Source organism: Macaca mulatta, chromosome 7 (assembly GCF_049350105.2).
Source record: "Macaca mulatta isolate MMU2019108-1 chromosome 7, T2T-MMU8v2.0, whole genome shotgun sequence".
In the NCBI taxonomy this organism is placed as follows: Eukaryota; Metazoa; Chordata; class Mammalia; order Primates; family Cercopithecidae; genus Macaca; species Macaca mulatta.
In genome coordinates, this window is record NC_133412.1 from 43854558 (window position 1) to 43874630 (window position 20073).

General features: G+C 45.3%; 1 protein-coding gene across 1 annotated transcript in view; it reads left to right on the top strand.

Annotated features, from left to right (window-relative positions):
* Positions 1-9612: 9612 nt before the first annotated feature.
* MAP2K1 (mitogen-activated protein kinase kinase 1) overlaps positions 9613-20073 on the top strand; it is a 112216-nt gene continuing 101755 nt past the window's right edge. The window contains 1 exon segment of the mRNA NM_001257549.1: positions 9613-10159. Coding sequence (NP_001244478.1) covers positions 10080-10159 — 80 coding nt within the window. The 5' untranslated portion in view covers positions 9613-10079.

A 20073-nucleotide genomic window follows, 5' to 3' on the forward strand; every position in this document is an offset into this window, starting at 1 on the left:
ATGAGCCACCACACCCAGCCTAATGTTGTTTTTAATTGGAAAAGTTATATCTATCTATATATATATTTCAAATAGTACCAAAGGCAAACACTATTAACAATTGCTCTTTTGTGCTTCCAGAAATTTTCTATCATATAAAAGCACATATACAAATATATTCTTGGCCAGGTGCTCATGCCCGTAGTCCCAGCACTTTGGGAGGTTTAAGTGGGAGGATCACTTGAGGCAAGGAGTTCAAGGCCAGCCTAGGTAACATACGGACACACTGTCTTTACAAAAAATTAAAAAATTAGCCAGTCACAGTGGCGCATGCCTGTAGTCCTAACTACTGGGGAGGCTAAGGCAAGAGGATCACTTGAGCCCAGGAGTTCAAGATTAAAGTGATCTATGATCCAGCCTTTGCACTGGAAATGGAGTAAGGCCTTGTACCAAAACAAAACCAAAACCCACAAAACCAAATATATCCTTTTTTTTTTTTCTTCCTAACAAATAGTTACTACACAATGTTCTGCTCCATTTATTTTCTTTCACATCATACATTTTGGAGATCTTTCTATACCAGCATAGATATGTCTGCCTCATTCTTTGGAATATCTGTACTGTATAGTACTTCTTTGTATAAATGTGTCATGATTTATTTGTATGTCATAATTTACTCTCCTTTTGACAGACAGATTGATTCCAGTTTTTTTTTTTTTTTTCATTTTAAATAATGCCACAGTAATCGTGTATTTAGAAAAAGGTTTTTTGGTATATATGTCTAATAATTTTTTTCTTTTTTTTGTTTTTGTTTTTGTTTTTGAGATGGAGTTTCGCTCTTATTTCCCAGGCTGGAGTGCCGTGATGTGGTCTCGGCTCACCGCAACCTCTGCCTCCCGGGTTCAAGTGACTCTCTCCTGCCTCAGCATCCTGAGTAAATGAGATTACAGGCGCCCACCACCAAGCCTGGCTAATTGTTTGTATTTTTAGTAGAGACGAGGTTTCATCATGTTGGCCAGGTTGGTCTTGAACTCCTGACCTTAAGCGACCCCCCTGCTTTGGCCTCCCAAAGTGCTGGGATTACAGGCATGAGCCACTGTGCCCGGCCCCAGGTCTAATAATTTCTAAGGAAAAATTATGCAATGCTGGGTCAGTAATGGGACTTAAAAAAGTTATTGCCAAAATGCCCTTTAAAGAGATTGCAGCAGCTGCGCGCGATGGCTCATGCCTGTAATCCCCAACACTTTGGGAGGCCAAGACTGATGGATCACTTGAGGTCAGGAGTTTGAGACCAACCTGGCCAAAATGGTGAAACCCCATCTCTAATAACATATAAAAATTAGCCAGGGGTGGTAGTGGGCACCTGTAATACCAGTTACTCAGAAGGCTGAGGCAGGAGAATTGCTTGAACCCGTGAGGTGGAGGTTGCAGTGAGCAGAGATCACGCTACTCCACTCCAGCCTGGGCTACAGAGCGAGACTCCCTCTCAAAAAAAAACCCAAAAAACAAACAAAAAAAGAGATTGCAGCAATTATACTCCCAGAAATAGTGTATGACAATGCCTTTTCTCCCACATTTTCAATAATACTGATAAGTGAAGGTGATCTCTCACTTTAATTTGCATTTCTCTAATAAGTGAGTAGAATATTTGAAAGCCATTTGTATTACTTTCTCTGTGAACTACCTATATTGACGTATTAATACTTTTCCTATGTTTCTATTGGATGAATGATGAATGATCTTCTTTTAATTTGTAATTGCTCTTTTTCTTTTTTTTTTTTTTGAGATGGAGTCTTGCTCTGTCGCCTAGGCTGGAGTGCAGTGGTATGATCTCAGCTCACTGCAACCTCTGCCTCCTGGGTTCAAGCAATTCTCCTGCCTCAGCCTCCCGAGCAGCTGGGACTACAGGTGCGCACCACCACACCCAACTAATTTTTATATTTTTAGTGGAGACAGGGTTTCACCATATTGGCCAGGCTGGTCTCACACTCCTGACCTCATGATCCACCCACTTCGGCCTCCCAAAGTGCTGGGATTACGGGCGTGAGCCACCGTGCCTGGCCTCTTTTTTTCTTTTTTTTTCATGGAGTCTCACTCTGTTGCCCAGGCTGGAGTGCTGGATTGCAGTGGTGCAATCTCGACTCACTGCAACCTCTGCCTCATGGGCTCAACCAATTCTCCTGTCTCAGACTCCCAAGTAGCAGGGACTACAGGCAAGCACCACCACACCCAACTAATTTTTTCCTTTTTTTTTTTTTTGAGACAGAGTCTCGCTCTGTTGCCCTGGCAGGAGTGCAGTGGCGCGATCTCGGCTCACTGCAACCTCTGCCTCCTAGGTTCAAGCAGTTCTTCTGCCTCAGCCTCCCAAGTAGCTGGGATTACAGGTGCGCGCCACCATGCCCAGCTAATTTTTTTTTTTTTTAAACGGAGTCTCACTTAGTCACCCAGGCTGGAGTGCAGTGGTGCGATCTTAGCTTACCACAACCTCTGCCTCCCAGGTTCAAGTGATTCTCCTGCCTCAGCCTCCTGAGTAGCTGGGATTACAGGTGTGTGCAACCATGTCCGGCTAATTTTTGTATTTTTAGTAGAAATGGGGTTTCACTGTGTTGGCCAGGGTGGTCTTGAACTGCTGACCTCATGATCCGCCCAACTTGGCCTCCCAAATTGCTGGGATTACAGGCATGAGCCACCGTGCCCAGCCAAATTTGTGTATTTTTAGTAGAGACGGGGTTTCACCATGTTGGCCAGGCTTGTCTCCATCTCCTGACCTTGTGATCCACCTTCCTTGGCCTCCCAAAGTGCTGGGATTACAGGCGTGAGCCACCGTGCCCAGCCAATTGCTCTTAATTATATTAAAGAAATTAGACTTTTATTATATTGCAGATATTGTAAATGTTTATTTTCTCAGCTTATCATTTGTGCACTTATATCTCTGTACAAGGTGTTTTTTGCTCCATGGAGAAATGTCAAATGTTTGTGAGGTTAATTTTATTAATCTTTGCCTTTATGGTTTTGATGGTTTGTGTCTTTCTTCAAATGTTTTTCTCATTCCAAAATTTAAAAAATAATTTTCCCATGATCTTCTCTAGCTTCTCTAGCAGTACTTCTATGATTTCATCTTTCTTTCTTTATTCTTTTCTTCCTTTTTTTTTTTTGAGACAGAGTCTCACTCTATTGTCCAGGCTGGAGTGCAGTAGTTTGATCAGGACTCACTCTAACCTTGACCTCCTGGGCCTAAGTAATCTTCCCACCTCAGTCTCTCAGGTAGCTGGGACTGTAGGGATGTGCCACCATGCTCGGCTAAGTTTATCTTTTTAAAATTTTATTAAAAATATTTTCTTAGAAATGGGGGTCTCACTATGTTGACTAGGCTGGTTTTAAACTCCTGGCCTCAGGCAATCCTCCTGTCTTGGTCTCCCAAAGTGTTAGGTTACAGGTATGAGCCACCGTGCCCAAAGTTAATTTTTTCGTAGAGGTGGAGTCTTCCCATATTGCTCAGGCTGTTCTCAAACTCCTGGCCTCAAGCAATTGTCCTGCCTCTGCCTCCCAAAATGCTGGAATCACAGGCATGAGCCCCTGTGCCTGGCCTTGATTGCATCTTCAATGCACCTGGAATTTATTATAGAATTAAAAAGTAGGGATACACCTCCATTTCTTTTCCAAATGGCCAGGTAGTTGTCCCTATTTCCTTAACTAAATACTCCATGACATTGAAAGTCCCAGCCATTTCCCAGATATCTATATGTTCTATTGGTTTTTACCAAAAATAGTGGTGTCCAATGCTATCTCACTCTACTTTCATTTGTCTTTGAGTGTTGATATAGAGGTTACTTTTTTCTGTTTATGATAAAACAACAGAGATCTGGGCCAGGTGCAGTGGCTCATGTCTGTAATCTGAGCACTTTGGGAGGGCGAGGTGGGTGGATCACCTGAGGTCAGGAGTTCGAGACTAGCCCGACCAACATGGTGAAACCCCGTCTGTACTAAAAATACAAAAATTAGCTGGGCCTGGTGGTGGGTGCCTGTAATCCCAGCTACTCAGGAGGCTGAAGCAGGTAAATCGCTTGAACCTGGGAGGCATAGGTTGCAGTGAGCCCCAATTGCGCCATTGTACTCCAGCCTGGGTGACAGAGCAAGACTCCATCTGGAAAAAGTAAAAAAAAGGAATAGACATCCTAGGTTTTTCTGGAAGTACTATTAAAAAATATTAATTCCTACTGTTTGAAATTTCTAGAAATGAAAGTCTTTTCTTGTCCAGTATTTCATCATATGGGTGTGTCGTAAATGATGTAATCATTTCCCTTCTGTTGAATATTTAAGTAATTTCAGATGTTACCTATTTAAATAATACTATGTTGATCATTCTTCTGTATAGCTTTCATAATTTCTTTAAAAGAGAGTCATGGAAGTAGAATTACTGAATCAAAGTGTGTGAATATTTCTGAAGGAAAATTTCTGGAAAGCCTCTATAAATTATTCTCCTTCGGCCGGGTGTTGTGGCTCACACCTGTAATCCCAGCACTTTGGGAGGCCGAGGCGGGTGGATCACCTGAGGTCAGGAGTTCGAGACCAGCCTGCCCAACATGGCGAAACTCTGTCTCTACTAAAAATACAAAAAATTAACTGAGTGTGGTGGCAGGTGCCTGTAATCCCAGCTACTCAGGAGGCTGAGGCAGGAGAATTGCTTGAACCTGGGAGGTAGAGGTTGCAGTGAGCCGAGATTGCACCACTATACTCCAGCTGGGCGATGAGCAAAACTCCGTCTCAAAAACAAAACAATACAAAACAAAACTATTCTTCTTCCAGCAGATTATGTTTACATGATGAAAACCTCTCACCATCACCATTTATTTAGCTCCTGTGTGTTAGACACTATTCTTTCACAATTTCATTTAATGCTCATAACCATTTAGTGCAGTCGTAGATAGTATAATTCTCATTTTATAGGTAAATTAACTGATGCTCAGAAAGGGTAAGTAATCAGCCAAGGGCAGAACTGGAATTAATCTCAGGTCTTTCTCTCTTAAGTTCAGGTTTTTTTGTTTTGTTTGATTTTTGAACCTAAGATATAGAGGTCTGAGTTGAATGTACTCAATTCATGGTATGTTTTCATCAGTGGTTGTCCTTGTATTTCTTTTTCTGTGTTTTCCAGGTTGGGGGTGTAAGATCATGGCTCACTGCAGTCTCGACTTCGGTTCAAGCGATCTTCCCATCTCAGCCTCCAGAATAGCTGGGACTGCAGGCACGTGCCACCATGCCTGGCTAATTTTTGTATTTTTTGTAGAGATGGGGTTTCGTCACATTGCCCAGGCTAGTACTGAACTGCTGGACTCAACTCATCCACCTGCCTCAGCCTCCCACAGTGCTGGGATTACAGGAGTGAGCCATCACACCTGGCCTATATTTCTTGGATCTTCACGTTTGTGATCTAACTACACTGTGTACAAATGGGATGAACCAGTATTTGCCAATATTCGAACATTTTTGACCTACAAATAGAGCAACCTGATATGGTTCGACCAAATATGTAACAGTTATTATTATACATGGTGGTCACTGATTCATATACATTTAGTTCAGTCGTATTCTTGTCTGTATGGTCAGCACTTATGTTAGGCCCTCAGGAAAAGCTGACAGAACCGATGGATCACTGCCGGTCTGAAAAGGAAATGAGGAAAACAAATTCTCCTACCTTGAACTATTCTGCAAACTTCAACCAGGGGTAAGTGTTTATCTGGGCTTCTTGGACCATGATAAGGGCTTAGGGTTTACTCAGTAGAGGCCAACACAGCATGCGTAGAATCATAATATTTCAATATTAAAAAGAATGCTCCGTTTTTCACAGAGTGGAAGTGAGGCCTTGAAAATTCCAATTAATTGCTCAAAGTCCTATTCGTTTTTATTTGAACTAGTAAATATAAAATTATACCAGAATTCAGATAGAGTGCCTTGATAATACATTGTTTTGAAAAGTTTCGATTTTTTTTTTTTTTTTTGAGACAGAGTCTCACTGTGTTGCACAGGCTGGAGTGCAGTAGAGTGATCTTGGCTCACTGCAACCTCCACCTCCTGGTTCCAGTGATTCTCTAGCTTCAGTGTCCCAAGTAGCTAAGACTACAGGCACCCACCACCACGCTCAGATACTTTTTGTATTTTTAATAAAGACAGGGTTTCACCATGTTGGCCAGGCTGGTCTCGAACTCCTGACCTCAGGTAATCCTCCCATCTCGGTCTCCCAAAGTGCTGGGATTACAGGTGTCAGCCACCACCATGCCCGACCTTCAATTAACTTTTTAATGTTTATTATTTTACTCTGATACTAAAAATTATGCATGTTTAACATGAATAAGGATACAATCACTTCTATACACACATGCATACATTTACATCTATGCCTCTATATTAAAAACTATGGGAAAAAGAAATGGGGAGATGTAGGTCAAAGAATACAAACCAGCAGATACGTAGGATGAAGAAGTCTAGAGGTCTAATGCACAACATGAAGACCATAGTTCCTAACGTTGTATTGTATCTGAGTTTTTTGTTAAATAAGTAGATTTTAGCTGCTCTTGTCATACTTTACACAAGCCTTTATGTGACAGTACAGATATGTTAATTCATTTCACTATAGTAACCATTTTACTATCTATATATATCCCATAACATCATGTTATAAACCTCAAATACACACAATGAAATTTATTTTTATTTATTTTATTTATTTCTGAGACAGAGTCTTGCTCGCTCTGTTGCCCAGGCTAGAGTGCAGTGGTATGATCTCAGCTCACTGCAACCTCCGCCTCCCCGGTTCAGGCAATTATCCTGCCTCAGCCTCCTGAGTAGCTGGGATTACAGGTGCCCACCACCATTCCCGGCTGATTTTTGTAATTTAGAAGAGACAGTGTTTCACCATGTTGGCCAGGCTGGTCTAGAACTCCTGACCTCAAGTGATCTTCCAGCTTCCGCCTCACAAAGTGCTGGGATTACAGGTGGTAGCGACCACTGCATCATCCATCCCAGTATAATTTATTTTTTAAAAAACTATGAGTTCAGGCCGGGTGCAGTGGCTCATGCCTGTAAACCCAGCATTTTGGGAGGCCAAGGTGGGCGGATCACCTGAGGTCAGGAGTTTTGAAACCAGCCTGGCCAACATGGTGAAACCCCGTCTCTACTAAAAATACAAAATTAGCTGGGCGTGGTGGTTCATGCCTGTAATCCCAGCTACTTGGGAGGCTGAGGTAGGAGAATCACTTGAACTCGGGATGCGGAGGTTGCAATGAGCCAAGGTCACGCCATTGCACTCCAGCCTGGGCAAAAAGAGCGAAACTCCACTTAAAAAAAAAAACAACCAAAAACCCAAAAAACAAAACAAAACTAACTATGAGGTCACACTGATACCTCCAATTCCAATACAATAGCATAGGGTATTCTCCCTTCCCATACTTCTTTTTTTTTTTTTTTTTTTTGAGACGGAGTCTCGCTGTGTCTCCCAGGCTGGAGTGCAGTGGCGTGATCTCGGCTCACTGCAAGCTCCGCCTCCCGGGTTCACGCCATTCTCCCGCCTCAGCCTCCCAAGTAGCTGAGACTACAGGCGCCCGCCACCACGCCCGGCTAGTTTTTTGTATTTTTAGTAGAGACGGGGTTTCACCATGTTAGCCAGGATAGTCTCGATCTCCTGACCTCGTGATCCACCCGCCTCGGCCTCCCAAAGTGCTGGGATTACAGGCTTGAGCCACCGCGCCCGGCCTCCCTTCCCATACTTCTAACTTCATTCTACCACAGTGAGAAAGCTGGCTCTGTCACGTTTAGTACATTTAGTGACTTAATCAATCATCCTGAATGCAACTAACCTCCCATCTAAGCTTCTAGGCCTTTCTCACTTGGATGCCTTGTTCTCTGGTCTTGGGCTCTAGGGCTAAGACTTTGTGTAGGGCTGCCTCCCAGGTGTTCAAGCCCTCTTTACCTTCTCAGGTTCCTCAGCTTCCTTACCTGGTAGGTCACTGACACTTGGCTGTGGACAACCAGGTGTAGATGTTCCTTTGTTCTGTACACCTAATGTCTTTGGCCCTGAATATTTTAGGATGGAAAAGGGGAAGAGGAACACTGAATGTGCACTTCGGAATGGGTATTGTACCTCTTATTTTATTAAGTTCTTTATTCACATTTTATTTCTTTAGTAATTCACAGAACAGGAATTTTTGGATTAAAGTTTTTTTGTTTTGTTTTGTGTTTTTTTTTTTTGAGACAGAGCCTCACTCTGTCGCCCACGCTGGAGTGCAGTGGTGTGATCTTGGATCACTGCAACCTCCACCTCCCAGGTTCAAGCAATTGTCTGCCTCAGCCTCCCAAGTAGTTGGGATTACAGGCGCCCACCACCACGCCCAGCTACTTTTTTGTATTTTTAGTAGAGACGGGGTTTCACCATTTTGGTCAGGCTGGTCTTGAACTCCTGACTTCGTGGATCCACCCGCCTCGGCCTCCCAAAGTTCTGGAATTACAGGCGCGAGCCACTGCGCCCGACCTGGATGAAAGTTTTTCATAGGAAGTCTTGCTCTGTAGCCCCGGCTGGTGTGCAGTGGTGTGATCATAGCTCACTGCAGCCTCAAACTCCCGGGCTCAAGTGATCCTCCAGCCTCAGCCTCCTCAGTAGCTTGGACTATAGCTGCACACAACCATGCCCAGCTAATAGAGATGAGAGTCTCACTATGTTGCCCAGGCTGGTCTCGAACTCCTGGGCTCAAGTGATCCTCTTGCCTGGGCCTCCCAAAATTGAGACTACAGGCGTAAGCCACTGCTCCTGGCCCGAAACAGTGTTTTTAAAGCTTTAAAAAATATGCCAATATGGTGAAAACCCGTCTCTACAAAAATACAAAAAGTAGCCGGGCATGACGGCAGGTGCCTGTAATCCCAGCTACTCTGGAGGCTGAGGCAGGAGAATCGCTTGAACCTGGGAGACGGAGGTTGTAGTGAGCCGAGATCGCGCCACTACATGCCAGCCTGGGCGACTGAGGGATACTCCGTCTTAAAAAAAAAAAAAAAAAAGTTCCCAAGTCTAAAAAAAAAAAAAAAAAAATCAATCTGCTCTCAAAAACTGTTGCAACAATATACAATCTCATCAGCACTAAGTATCCACTTCCTTGCACCCTTCTCAGTAGTATTACCATTAAACAAACAAACAAACAAAATATATATGTGACAGTTTGTTGGGCTCAAAGGAGTCTCTCGACAAGTTTCCTATCCCCCCACGCTGCCTCTCCTCTGAACACAGGAAAGGTTCCTTTTCCTTATTTATTTTGTTATTTCATTTCCATCAACACGACTCGGCTTGGGGACAGGGGTCGGGGGCAGGCCAGTTACCGCAGAGGTGGAGGCCGCGCAGCACCTGGCCTGGAGGAGCTCACCACGCAGCGACATAGACCTCTTCCCTGCTGGGTCCACCTGCGAGCCTTGGGGCGATAGAGGGCGCCGTGGAGCCCGCAACGGAACCCGCCCCCAGGGCAGCGCGCCCCCGCTCCCGTGACGTATTTCCGCGTCATCTGCCGCCGAGGCTTGCCCCCATTGGTTGTCTGCGAGGCAATAGGGGCGGAGCCAAGTGGGAGTGTGGAAAGCGCCGCATCCCGGGTGGGGGGCGAGGCTTCCCCTTCCCTGCCCCTCCCCCGGCCTCCAGTCCCTCCCAGGGCCGCTTCGCCAAGCTGCTAGGAGCACGGCGGCGGTGGCGGCACTTTCTCTCGCAGGAGCTGGAGCTGGGCTCTGGTGCACGCGCGGCTGGGCCGCCTGAGCCGGAGGGACTGGTTGGTTGGGAGAGCGGGAGGGAATCCCGGGCTGCCGAATCGCACATTCAGCCCGCTCCGCTCCTGCAGGGCAGCCGTTCGGCTCTCTGCGCGCGGAGCCGAGTCCCGGGCGGGTGGGGCGGGGGTCCACTGAGACCGCTACCGGCCCCTCGGCGCTGACGGGACCGCGCGGGGCGCACCCTCTGAGGGCAGCTCCGGGGTTAGCGGCCCGGACCTGGTCCTGCGCAGCGGGCGCGGGGCAGCGCAGTGGGAGGAAGCGAGAGGTGCTGCCCTCCCCCCGGAGTTGGAAGCGCCTTTCCCAGGTCCAAAATGCCCAAGAAGAAGCCGACGCCCATCCAGCTGAACCCGGCCCCCGACGGCTCCGCGGTTAACGGGACCAGCTCCGCGGAGTAAGTATGGGGCGGGCGGTGAACCTCGGGGCCCGGCTGGGGAGGCCCGGGCCGGGGAGCAGGAGCGCGCGCCAGGCTCCGCTCTGGTTTGTCACGTACGTCTGGGACTGGCAGGGGGCGAGGAACTCCCGGCCGCCGAGGTATCGGTGACTAAGCACTGATTGTGCTTCTGACTCAGACCAGTTAGCGGATCCCGCGGGTCTCGATTCCCCTCTGCACCCCTTTTCCCGACCGTTTCAGTGGTTCCTGGCCACTGTGCAGTCTTCTCCCAAGAAAATAAAAGCTAGCACGTCTTCCCTGCCTCCCCCCAGCTCTGTTCTAAATGTGATCCTCTGGGAGTCTGGCCTGTAATGGGGAGAGGAGGCTACTGTTTTGGAAAGAATTAAGATCGCATCCGTGCTTTTGAGACCGGCTCAGGGTATTAAGTGTGGAGCATCATCCTCACCTTCATGCCTGACACCTGTGGGGTCTGAGTGCCTTGTTGCAGGTCAACTGCCTGGCCAGCGGGGGCGTGCTGGAAGTCCGTGTGGACTTCGTGGCTTTTCCTTGCCGACTTTGGAGGTTCCCGGTCCTTGGCTTTCCTGGGAAATTGCTCAAGAAAGCGGCTTTCTTTTTCATCCGACTATTCATTCATTCATTCATTCATTGAACAAACCATTTTCTCACTAATGATTTCCTAGCTTTCCGTACTTGACTAGGAGCCCCTAAACTCCTGACCTGAGGCATGAACACCGTGACCTAGAAACCACATGCTAGGTGCTCCATCTCTGCAGCTTCCAGCGTTGCTCACAAACGAGCACTTTATTTCATGAAATAATCTTGAGGCTGTTTCCTGGGGGTTTCTGAGTTCCCACAACTCTCTTGGGTTCTAGGTAAGGTACAAGACTCTGTGAGGGAAAGCTGCTTGGCTAGCTAGAGAAATAGCCAGAAAAGATTAGGTTATTATTATTATTATTTGCCTTTTTTTAGTTGTTGTTTGCCCAACCTTCAGTAAAGATTAGGTTCTTAATCTCTTTTTACCTGCACACTGCAGGCTTTAGGAAGCTAACTGATGAAATCAGGGTAGGCTTGGACCTTCTGCTCTTTGGTGATTTCTGTAACCTCCCTTCCTTTCTCTAGATTTTTAGAAAATTTTATTTTTTAAAATTTTATACAGATAAGGTCTTGCTATATTGCTTAGGCTGGTCTTGAACTCCTGGGCTCTAGCGATCCTCCCAAAGTGCGGGATTACAGGCATGAGCCACTCTGCCCAGCCAGCTTTCTCTAGATTTTAATAATCTGGGGACCTGTTGGCTTGATGACTTGTTCCATCCCTGTAATGATCACAAGGTCGATGGTGGACCCATGGTGTGTGTTCAACTGTGTTCTTCAGACCTGCTCCCAGCCGACTCTCTTCCTTAGTCCCCTGTCAATCCTGTGGGGTCTATTTTGCATGATACTGACTTGTATAGGTAGTTGGATTGCATTATTGCATTGCAAACATTTTTTTTTTTTTTTTGAGTCGGAGTTTCACTCTTGTTGCCCAGGCTGGAGTGCAGTGGTGCGATCTCAGCTCACTGCAACCTTCGCCTCCCAGGTTCAAGCGATTATCCTGCCTCAGCCTCCTGAGTAGCCACCACGCCCGGCTCATTTTGTATTTTTAGTATTTTTAGTAGAGACTGGATTTCTCCAGGTCATTCAGGCTGGTGGCAAACTCCCAGCCTCAGGTGATCTGCCTGCCTCGGCCTCCGAAAGTGCTGGATTACAGGCGTGAGCCACCGCGCCCGGCCCATTTGTTCAGTTTTAGTGTACAGTGTTTCACCCTCTTAAAATAGACTGAAAGTCCTGACTGTTGTTAGGACAAGTTTTGACCACAGTGGATTCTGGCTGAATGTTGTGGCCTGATTATCCTTTCCTATTTGATTGGAAGTGGATACTGAGTAGAAGTACCTGTTATTCTGTTGTAACTGTGACACCACAACTGTATTCTCTCAAGGAAGAGGGATTTCATTAAAACAGTAAAAGCAGGATGAGAAGAAACTACCCCAGATTTGGTGGCAGAAAAATTTGGATGGGACTGGGAGAGTCTAAACAGTGGTTAAAAGGTAGGGGCTCTGGAGTCAGGCTAAGTTTGAAGCCTAGCTCTGTTGTGGGTTTTTGTTTTGTTTTGTTTTGTTTTGTTTTTTTGACAGAGTCTCTCTCTGTTACCCAGGCCAGAGTGCAGTGGTGCGATCTTGGCTCACCGCAACCTCCACCTCCTGGGTTCAAGCAATTCTCCTGTTTCAGCCTCCTGAGTAACTGGGACTGCAGGCACGCGCCACCCCACCCTGCTAATTTTTGTATTTTAATAGAGACAGGATTTTACCATGTTGCTCAGGCTGGTCTCAAACTCCTAACCTGGTGATCCTCCCACCTCAGCCTCCCAAAGTTTTGGGATTACAGCCTGGCCTCTGTTGTGGTTTTGTGACCTGCTTCAAGTCTTTTAGTCTAAGGCTTAGGTTTAGTTTTTTCATCTGCAAAAATGGGGCTAATAGAATCTACTTAGCATAGTTGTGAAGATTAAATGAGGTAGTACATAGTAAACCTTCGAAAGCTGTTGGCTGCTGGTGCCTTTGTTACTGCCTAAGTGTTGGACTGAAGGAAACCGGAAGGTGATTTTCATTCATGGTGGTGGATTGTGTGTTAAGGTACCTTTGCTTCTGGACAATCACCTCTCCCTAGTTTAGTTTTTTGTACCATCTGCATCTACCTCTGACTCATTGCTGTGTTACAATAGGAGGCATCTTTGTGTAGACTGCCCCAGATAAACAGGGACTGTTTCCCTATATTTCGTAGCACGAATGAGAGGGAAAGCTTTACACATCTTCATCTTTCACTTCTGACAGTGTTTCTCAAGCAAAATGTCCCCTATCTTGGGCTACCAGCAGAAAGAATTCTGTTGCTTTCATGATTTCTGTGATTAGACCAGGGCACAATTTTGAATGTTATCAGACAACGTGAACTAAAGAAGAAGAAAATCGCCGGGCGCGGTGGCTCAAGCCTGTAATCCCAGCACTTTGGGAGGCCGAGACGGGCGGATCACAAGGTCAGGAGATCGAGACCATCCTGGCTAACATGGTGAAACCCCGTCTCTACTAAAAATACAAAAAAACTAGCCGGGCGAGGTGGCGGGCGCCTGTAGTCCCAGCTACTCGGGAGGCTGAGGCAGGAGAATGGCGTAAACCCGGAAGGCGGAGCTTGCAGTGAGCTGAGATCCGGCCACTGCACTCCAGCCTGGGCAACGGAGCGAGACTCCGTCTCAAAAAAAAAAAAAAAAAAAAAAAACAAGAAGAAGAAAATCCATTTTGACAGTAAATAACTCTTGGTACCAAATTGGCAAGGTTACTTTTCACTTGGCACCTTTTGCTTACCTCTAACATAGCCCTTACCCAACTCAGAGATGGAGTTGGGTAATACGGGACCTGAAGTTGTAGGGGTCCTCAAAGAAAAATCATGCAAAAATAGCTTTCTTTTGCATATTTTGCAAAAACATGTGAGCATATTACTAGGGTCTTAAGTGTTAGAATAAAATAATATTATTCCTCTGTTTAAAATGTTTTTCTGGTTCTATTGCAGTTATACAAAATCCAAACTCCTTATATTACACTATGAGACTAAGTGATCTGCCTGTTGTCCCCACTGCCCCCTCCTACCAGTCTCTTTGACCACATTTCCTGCCACTCCTTTCTTCCACCACTCTAGTCCTCTTTCACTTCCTCTATGGGGTGGTCCATACTCACTGCAGGCCTCTGTACATGCTGTTCCCTTTGCCTGGAATGAATCACCCCTCCTTCCCTAGGTAGGCAGGAAGCAGTCTTCACCTATTTGCCTAAGTGGTCCCTCTTTGTCATGTCACCTGAGCTTTTTTTTTTTTTTTTTCTTTTTTTTTTGATACGGGGGTCTCACTATGTTGCCCAGACTGGTTCTTGAACTCCTGGACTCCAATGATGCTCCCACCTCAGCCTCTTGAGTAGCTGGGACTACAGGTGGCCACTGCTGTGCCTGGCACTCACCTGAGCTTTTAATAAGACTTGATCGTTGTAATTTTTTACTGGGGTGTTCTTAACATTTGTCTCTCCTGTACACTATAAACTTTAAGCACAGCACTGCCTTTTTTTGACTCACCGCTCTGTAAGTACACCCAAAATAGTTCCTGGCACATAATAGGTCCATAGATGTTTGTTGAATCAATGAGTGAATGAAATTTCTAATATTTGCACAATGGGTTTAATCAAACTTTTTACGTCTTTTCCTTTTCTTTTCCCCTTTATGCTCATTCCTTTTCTCTCCATTTCCTTTTGTTTTGGTCACCCACTCAACCATTCTAAGGTGTTTATATGGTTTTATAATTCCACCTGTTAGTTTGATTATGTGTATACCCTTGGGAAGTAGAAGGATGATTTCGTATGCATCTGCTTAGGATTCTAAATGCTATTGTGCCAGAAATCTGCATTTCATAGACAGGATAGAGTAGGTTATGTTGAGGTAACAACCACAAAATCTCAGTAATTTAACACACTTTCCGGTCAGTGGGAGGCTCTGTAGATTGGAGTCCTTTAGGGATCCAGGCTGATTGAGGCATCGTCTCTGAAATATACCTACATGAGGAGGGAATCTTGTGAAGAACCACATTCAGGCTCTTAAAGTTTTGCCCAGAAGTGAGCTTTGTCATTTTTGCTGCCATTTCTTTGGCCAGCGCAAATCATGTGGCCGTGTTGACCTTCAAGGAGGGCAGTGACCTTGGAAGGGGGAGAACCAGGAGTGTTTGTGTGTTTTTTTTTTGTTGTTTTGAAAAAGAGTTTTACTCCCACTGCCCAGGCTGGAGTGTAATGGTGCATGCCACCACGCCCTGCTAAGTTTTGATTTTTTTGTGGAGATGGGGTTTCACCATGTTGCTCAGGCTGGTCTTGAACTCTTGGGCTCAAGCGATCTGCCCACCTCATCCTCCCAAAGTGCTGGAATTATAGGTATGAGCCACTGTGCTGGTGAACCAGGAGTATTTGAACAGAAGCAGTGACCATCACTAAATTTTATATCAGTTTCTTCTTTGTTTTTTTTCCTTTTCTTTTCTTTTATTTTCTGTGACGGAGTTTTGCTCTTGTTGCCCAGGCTGGAGTGCAATGGCACCATCTCAGCTCACTGCGACCTCCGCCTCCCATGTTCAAGCAATTCTCCTGTCTCAGCCTCCTGAGTAGCTGGGATTACAGGCATGTACCACCACGCCTGGCTAATTTTGTATTTTTAGTAGAGACGGGTTTCACTATGTTGGTCAGGCTGGTCTCAAACTCCTGACCTCAGGTAATCTGCCTGCCTCGGCCTCCCAAAGTGTTGGGATTACAGGTGTGAGCCACTGTGCTCAGCCTTAGTTTCTTTTTTTTTTTCTTCCAATTTTGTTTTGTGCTCTATTCATGGTGCTATATGATATGTGTCTAGTTCATTATTTCTCTTGGTCGTAGAGCAGTCATGTGCATCTGCCACATTTTACTTATTTATTTCTCTAGAATTAGACATCTTTGTTGTTTTCCAACCCCTTGCTGCCTCAAACAGTCATGACCATGGCCATGACCATGACCATGACCATGACCAAGACCATGACCATCACCATCCTTGCACATCCTTGTTTCCTTTGGATGTTGTGAGTTTCCTGTGGAATGTACTCAGAAGTGGAATTGCTGGGTCTTACGGTACATTGCTGCTCCTTCCAGGATAAGACGTATTATTAATCTCTCTCTCTCTTTTTTTTTTTTTTTTTGAAACAGAGTCTCACTCTGTTGCCCAGGCTGGAGTGCAGCATCATAGTCCTGGCTCACTGCAACCCCTGCCCACAAGGTTCAAGCAATTCTCCTGCCTTAGCCTCCCAAGTAGCTGGGATTATGGGTGCCTGCCACCACATCCAGCTAATTTTTGTGTTTTTAGTAGAGACAGGGTTTCACCATGTTGGTCAGTCTGGTCTCCAACTCCTGACCTTGTGATCTGCCCTCCTTGGCCTCCCAAAGTGCTGGGATGACAGGCGTGAGCCACTGCGCCCGGCCATTAATCTCTTTAAAACAATACCGTTAATCCAGTTGCAGTAGTGAGGCAGGGTACCTCTCGAGATCTCACTTTTTCTTTGACCTTGGGCAAGTCCTTTCGACTTTCTGACTCTTGGTTTCCTTAACTGTAAAGGGGATGTGATAATTGTGACAATATCTTTACCATGGTGGCCTATGAGGCCCTACCTGATCAGGTCCTTAGTTTTCTTCCAGTGTCCTCTTCACTCATGCACTCTTGCTACACTGTCCTCTGTGCTCTTGGGTTGTAGGTTGGGCACATTCTTATCTTAGAATCTTTGCATTTGCCATTCCTGCTGCCTGGAAAGCTTATCTCTCAAATACTGTATGACTTGCTTCCTCACTTTCTTCACCCCTCTGTTGAAATGTCTCTTCACAGAGACCATCTTTGATCACTCTGATACAGAACTCCCTGTCATTTTCTGCTGCTTGCTTTTGCCTTACTTTTCTTTGTAGCACAGACTAGTAACTGAGGGTGCATCGTGTATAAGTATTTATCTTCTTCTGCCACTCCAAGTGTAAGCTTCATGATGGTTGGGGCTTTGCCTTGTTCATTGCTCAGTGTGTAGAACAGATTCTGGCACATGGAAAATACTCAGTAGATATCTGTTGATTAAATGGCTGACTAGATCCTACCCCAGAGGAATACTTTGAAGATGTATAAAATTTCTTTGAAGGCTATAAGGTGCCGAATAACCTTAGGAGGGTTCACTGCTTGGCCTTAGTAGTGGTCATGATTTTGGATTTTGAACTGTTTCTATGTAACCCTGAAACACTCAGACAGACTTATTGCATTCAGGGTGTAGTTCATAGCATCAGCAATTCTGCCAGTTTTGTAAGGAACACACATCTGTTAGAGTGTGAAGGCCCTGGAGGATGAAAGGTTGAGACAGATTGATGTACTTTTTTTTTTGTCTCTTATGACTCTTTCTGAGATGTGCACCATGATAACTAGGAACTTTTTTTTTTTTTTTTTTTTAAGAGACAGGGTCTTGCTCAGGCACCCAGGCTGGAATGCATTGATGCTCACTATAACCTTAAATTCCTGGGCTCAGGGAATCCTCCTGCCTCAGCTTCCTGAGTAGCTGGGACTACAGGCACGTACCACCATGCCTGGCTAATTTTAAAATTTAGAGATAGGGTTTTGCTGTATTGCCCAGGCTGGGCTTAAACTCCTTGCGTCATGCAATCCTTCCTCCTTGGCCTCCAAAAAGTGCTGGGTTTACAGGCATGAGCCACCGTGTCTGGCCTGATAACTAGGAGCTTTTGAAGTGGTTTCACACTGATTTTGTAGTTTTGAAGTTGGATGCTTTTATTGGATAGTTGACGCAGTAACTAATACTGGTGCTGTCTTTCAGAACAGCTTCATGTGAAAAAGGCCTGCTTAAGCCTGTGTCTTTGGGAAGAACATCTCTGCTGCTATTACAGCAGATACAGAAATAGCAAAGAAATTCTTAAAGATGATTTAACCCATGGCAAGGAAATATATGGGACTCTTATTTGAATGTAAACACTCACAGAATTCCAATTTCACTTATTTATGCACCTTTGAAAGAAAGGAAGAGGATACTGTAGTAGAGTACAGTAGTCCTCCATTATCTCAGTGGCATACATTCCAAGACCCCTAGTGAATGCCTGAAACCACAGATACCAATAGTACCAAACCCTGCATACACTATGTTTTTTCCTATGCAGTATGTGCCTATGATAAAGTTTAATTTGTAAATTAGGCATAGTAAGAGATTAACAATAATAACTAATAAAAAAATAACAATATATTGTAATAAAAGTTACATGAATGTGTTTACTGTACTTACTGTGGGTAACTGGAATTGTCAAAGCAAAACTACATTTAAGTGGGGACTCCTGTAGCTGTTGGCCCTGTCTTGCCTATCCAGCTTGATTTTCCTGTTTTTCGGTTCACCTGCTGTGGTCCACTTACCACTTTCTTTACTCTCCTCACTGTGCCCCCAGCATACTGCTTCTTAACCTTCTTACATCTGTCTGGTCTTGCTGACATGGTTTTTTTTTTTTTTTTTTTTTTTTGTCTGGAATGCCCTCCTCCACTTTCTTGCATGATTTTCTTTTTTGAGACGGAGTCTCACTCTGTCGCCCAGACTGGAGTGTGCAGTCACATGATCTTGGCTCACTGCAACCTCTGCCTCCTGGGCTCAAGCAATTCTCCTGCCTCAGCCTCCCGAGTAGCTGGGATTACAGTCACACACCACCACGCCTAGCTAATTTTTGTATTTTTAGTAGAGACAGAGTCTCACCATGTTGCCCAACCTGGTCTCGAATCCCTGACCTCAGGTGATCCACCTGCCTTGGCCTCCCAAAGTGCTGGGATTACAGGCGTGAGCCGGGCTTGGCCCTCTTGCATGATTTTATTTTTGTTTTATACTTGCCATTATGCTTTAGCTTCTGTGAAAACAGGGACTGTGATTGTCTGATACTTCTCCACCGTCTGCTGTGGTGCCTGGAATAAAATAAATGGTACCCATCCTTTTTTTTTTTTTTTTTTTTGGAGATGAGTCTCACTCTGTCACCAGGCTGGAGTGCAGTGGCACGATTTCGCCTCACTGCAACTTCTGCCTCCCAGGTTCAAGCAGTTCTCCTGCCTCAGCCTCCCAAGTAGCTGGACTACAGGTGTGTACCACCACACCTGGCTAATTTTTGTATTTTTAGTACAAAATTTAAGAAGGATGTCCTCGATCTCGCGATCCGCCCACCTTGGCCTCCCAAAGTACTGGGATTACAGGTGTGAGTCACTGTGCCTGGCCCTTTTTTTTTTGTTTGTTTTTGAGATGGAGTTTCACTCTTGTCATCCAGGGTGGAGTGCAATGGCGCAATCTTGGCTCACTGCCACTTCCGCCTCCTGCATTCTCCTGCCTCAGCCTCCCAAGTAGCTATGATTACAGGCACACACCACCATGCCCAGCTAATTTTTGTATTTTTAGTACAGGCAGGATTTCACTGTGTTGGCCAGGCTGGTCTCAAACTCCTGACCTCAGGTAATACGCCTGCCTCAGCCCCCCAAAGTGCTGGGATTACAGGCGTGAGACACCATGTCTGCCCAGAATGGTACCCATCTTTCAAGATCTTACATAAAGCTTATCTCCCATGTGTATAGTCTTTTCTGAGCAACTCCATGCCATGCACAGTTACATCACTCCTCACTTAGTTATAATACTTTTTTTTTTTTTTGAGACAGAGTTTCACTCTTGTTGCTCAAACTGGAACGCAATGGCGTGATCTTGGCTCACTGCAACCTCTGTGTCCTGGGTTCAAGTGATTCTCCTGCCTCAGCCTTCCAAGTAGCTATGATTACAGCTGCACACCACCACTGCCAGCTAATTTTTGTATTTTTAGTAGAGACAAGGTTTCACCATGTTGGCCAGGCTGGTCTCGAACTCCTGACCTCAGGTGATCTACCCACCTTGGCCTCCCAAAGTGTTGGGATTACAGGCATGAGCCACCATGCCCGTCCTGTAACACTTCTTAATGATGTGACCTCGGTCATATCACTTAACCTCACTGAGCCTAGTTTTCCTCATTAGTAGAGTAAGGCTGATAATAAGAAACCCATGAGGGAAGTAGGGTGGGAGGGCATCATCCAAAATAATATATACAGAAGCACTTTATGGGGAGGCAAGAGTGGAAAAAGAAAAAAAAAAAAGCACTTTACGATCACTGGAATGCTATGCAAATGGGATGTGTTAAAGATGCCAGCGTTTGATTTCCTCCTTAGAAGTCTGAATGGTTCCTTCTGTTATTAATAGCAAATTGTAAATGTTGATAAATCATGTTGATTTAGATATTTCATATGCTGCTTGTCCTTCAAATCTA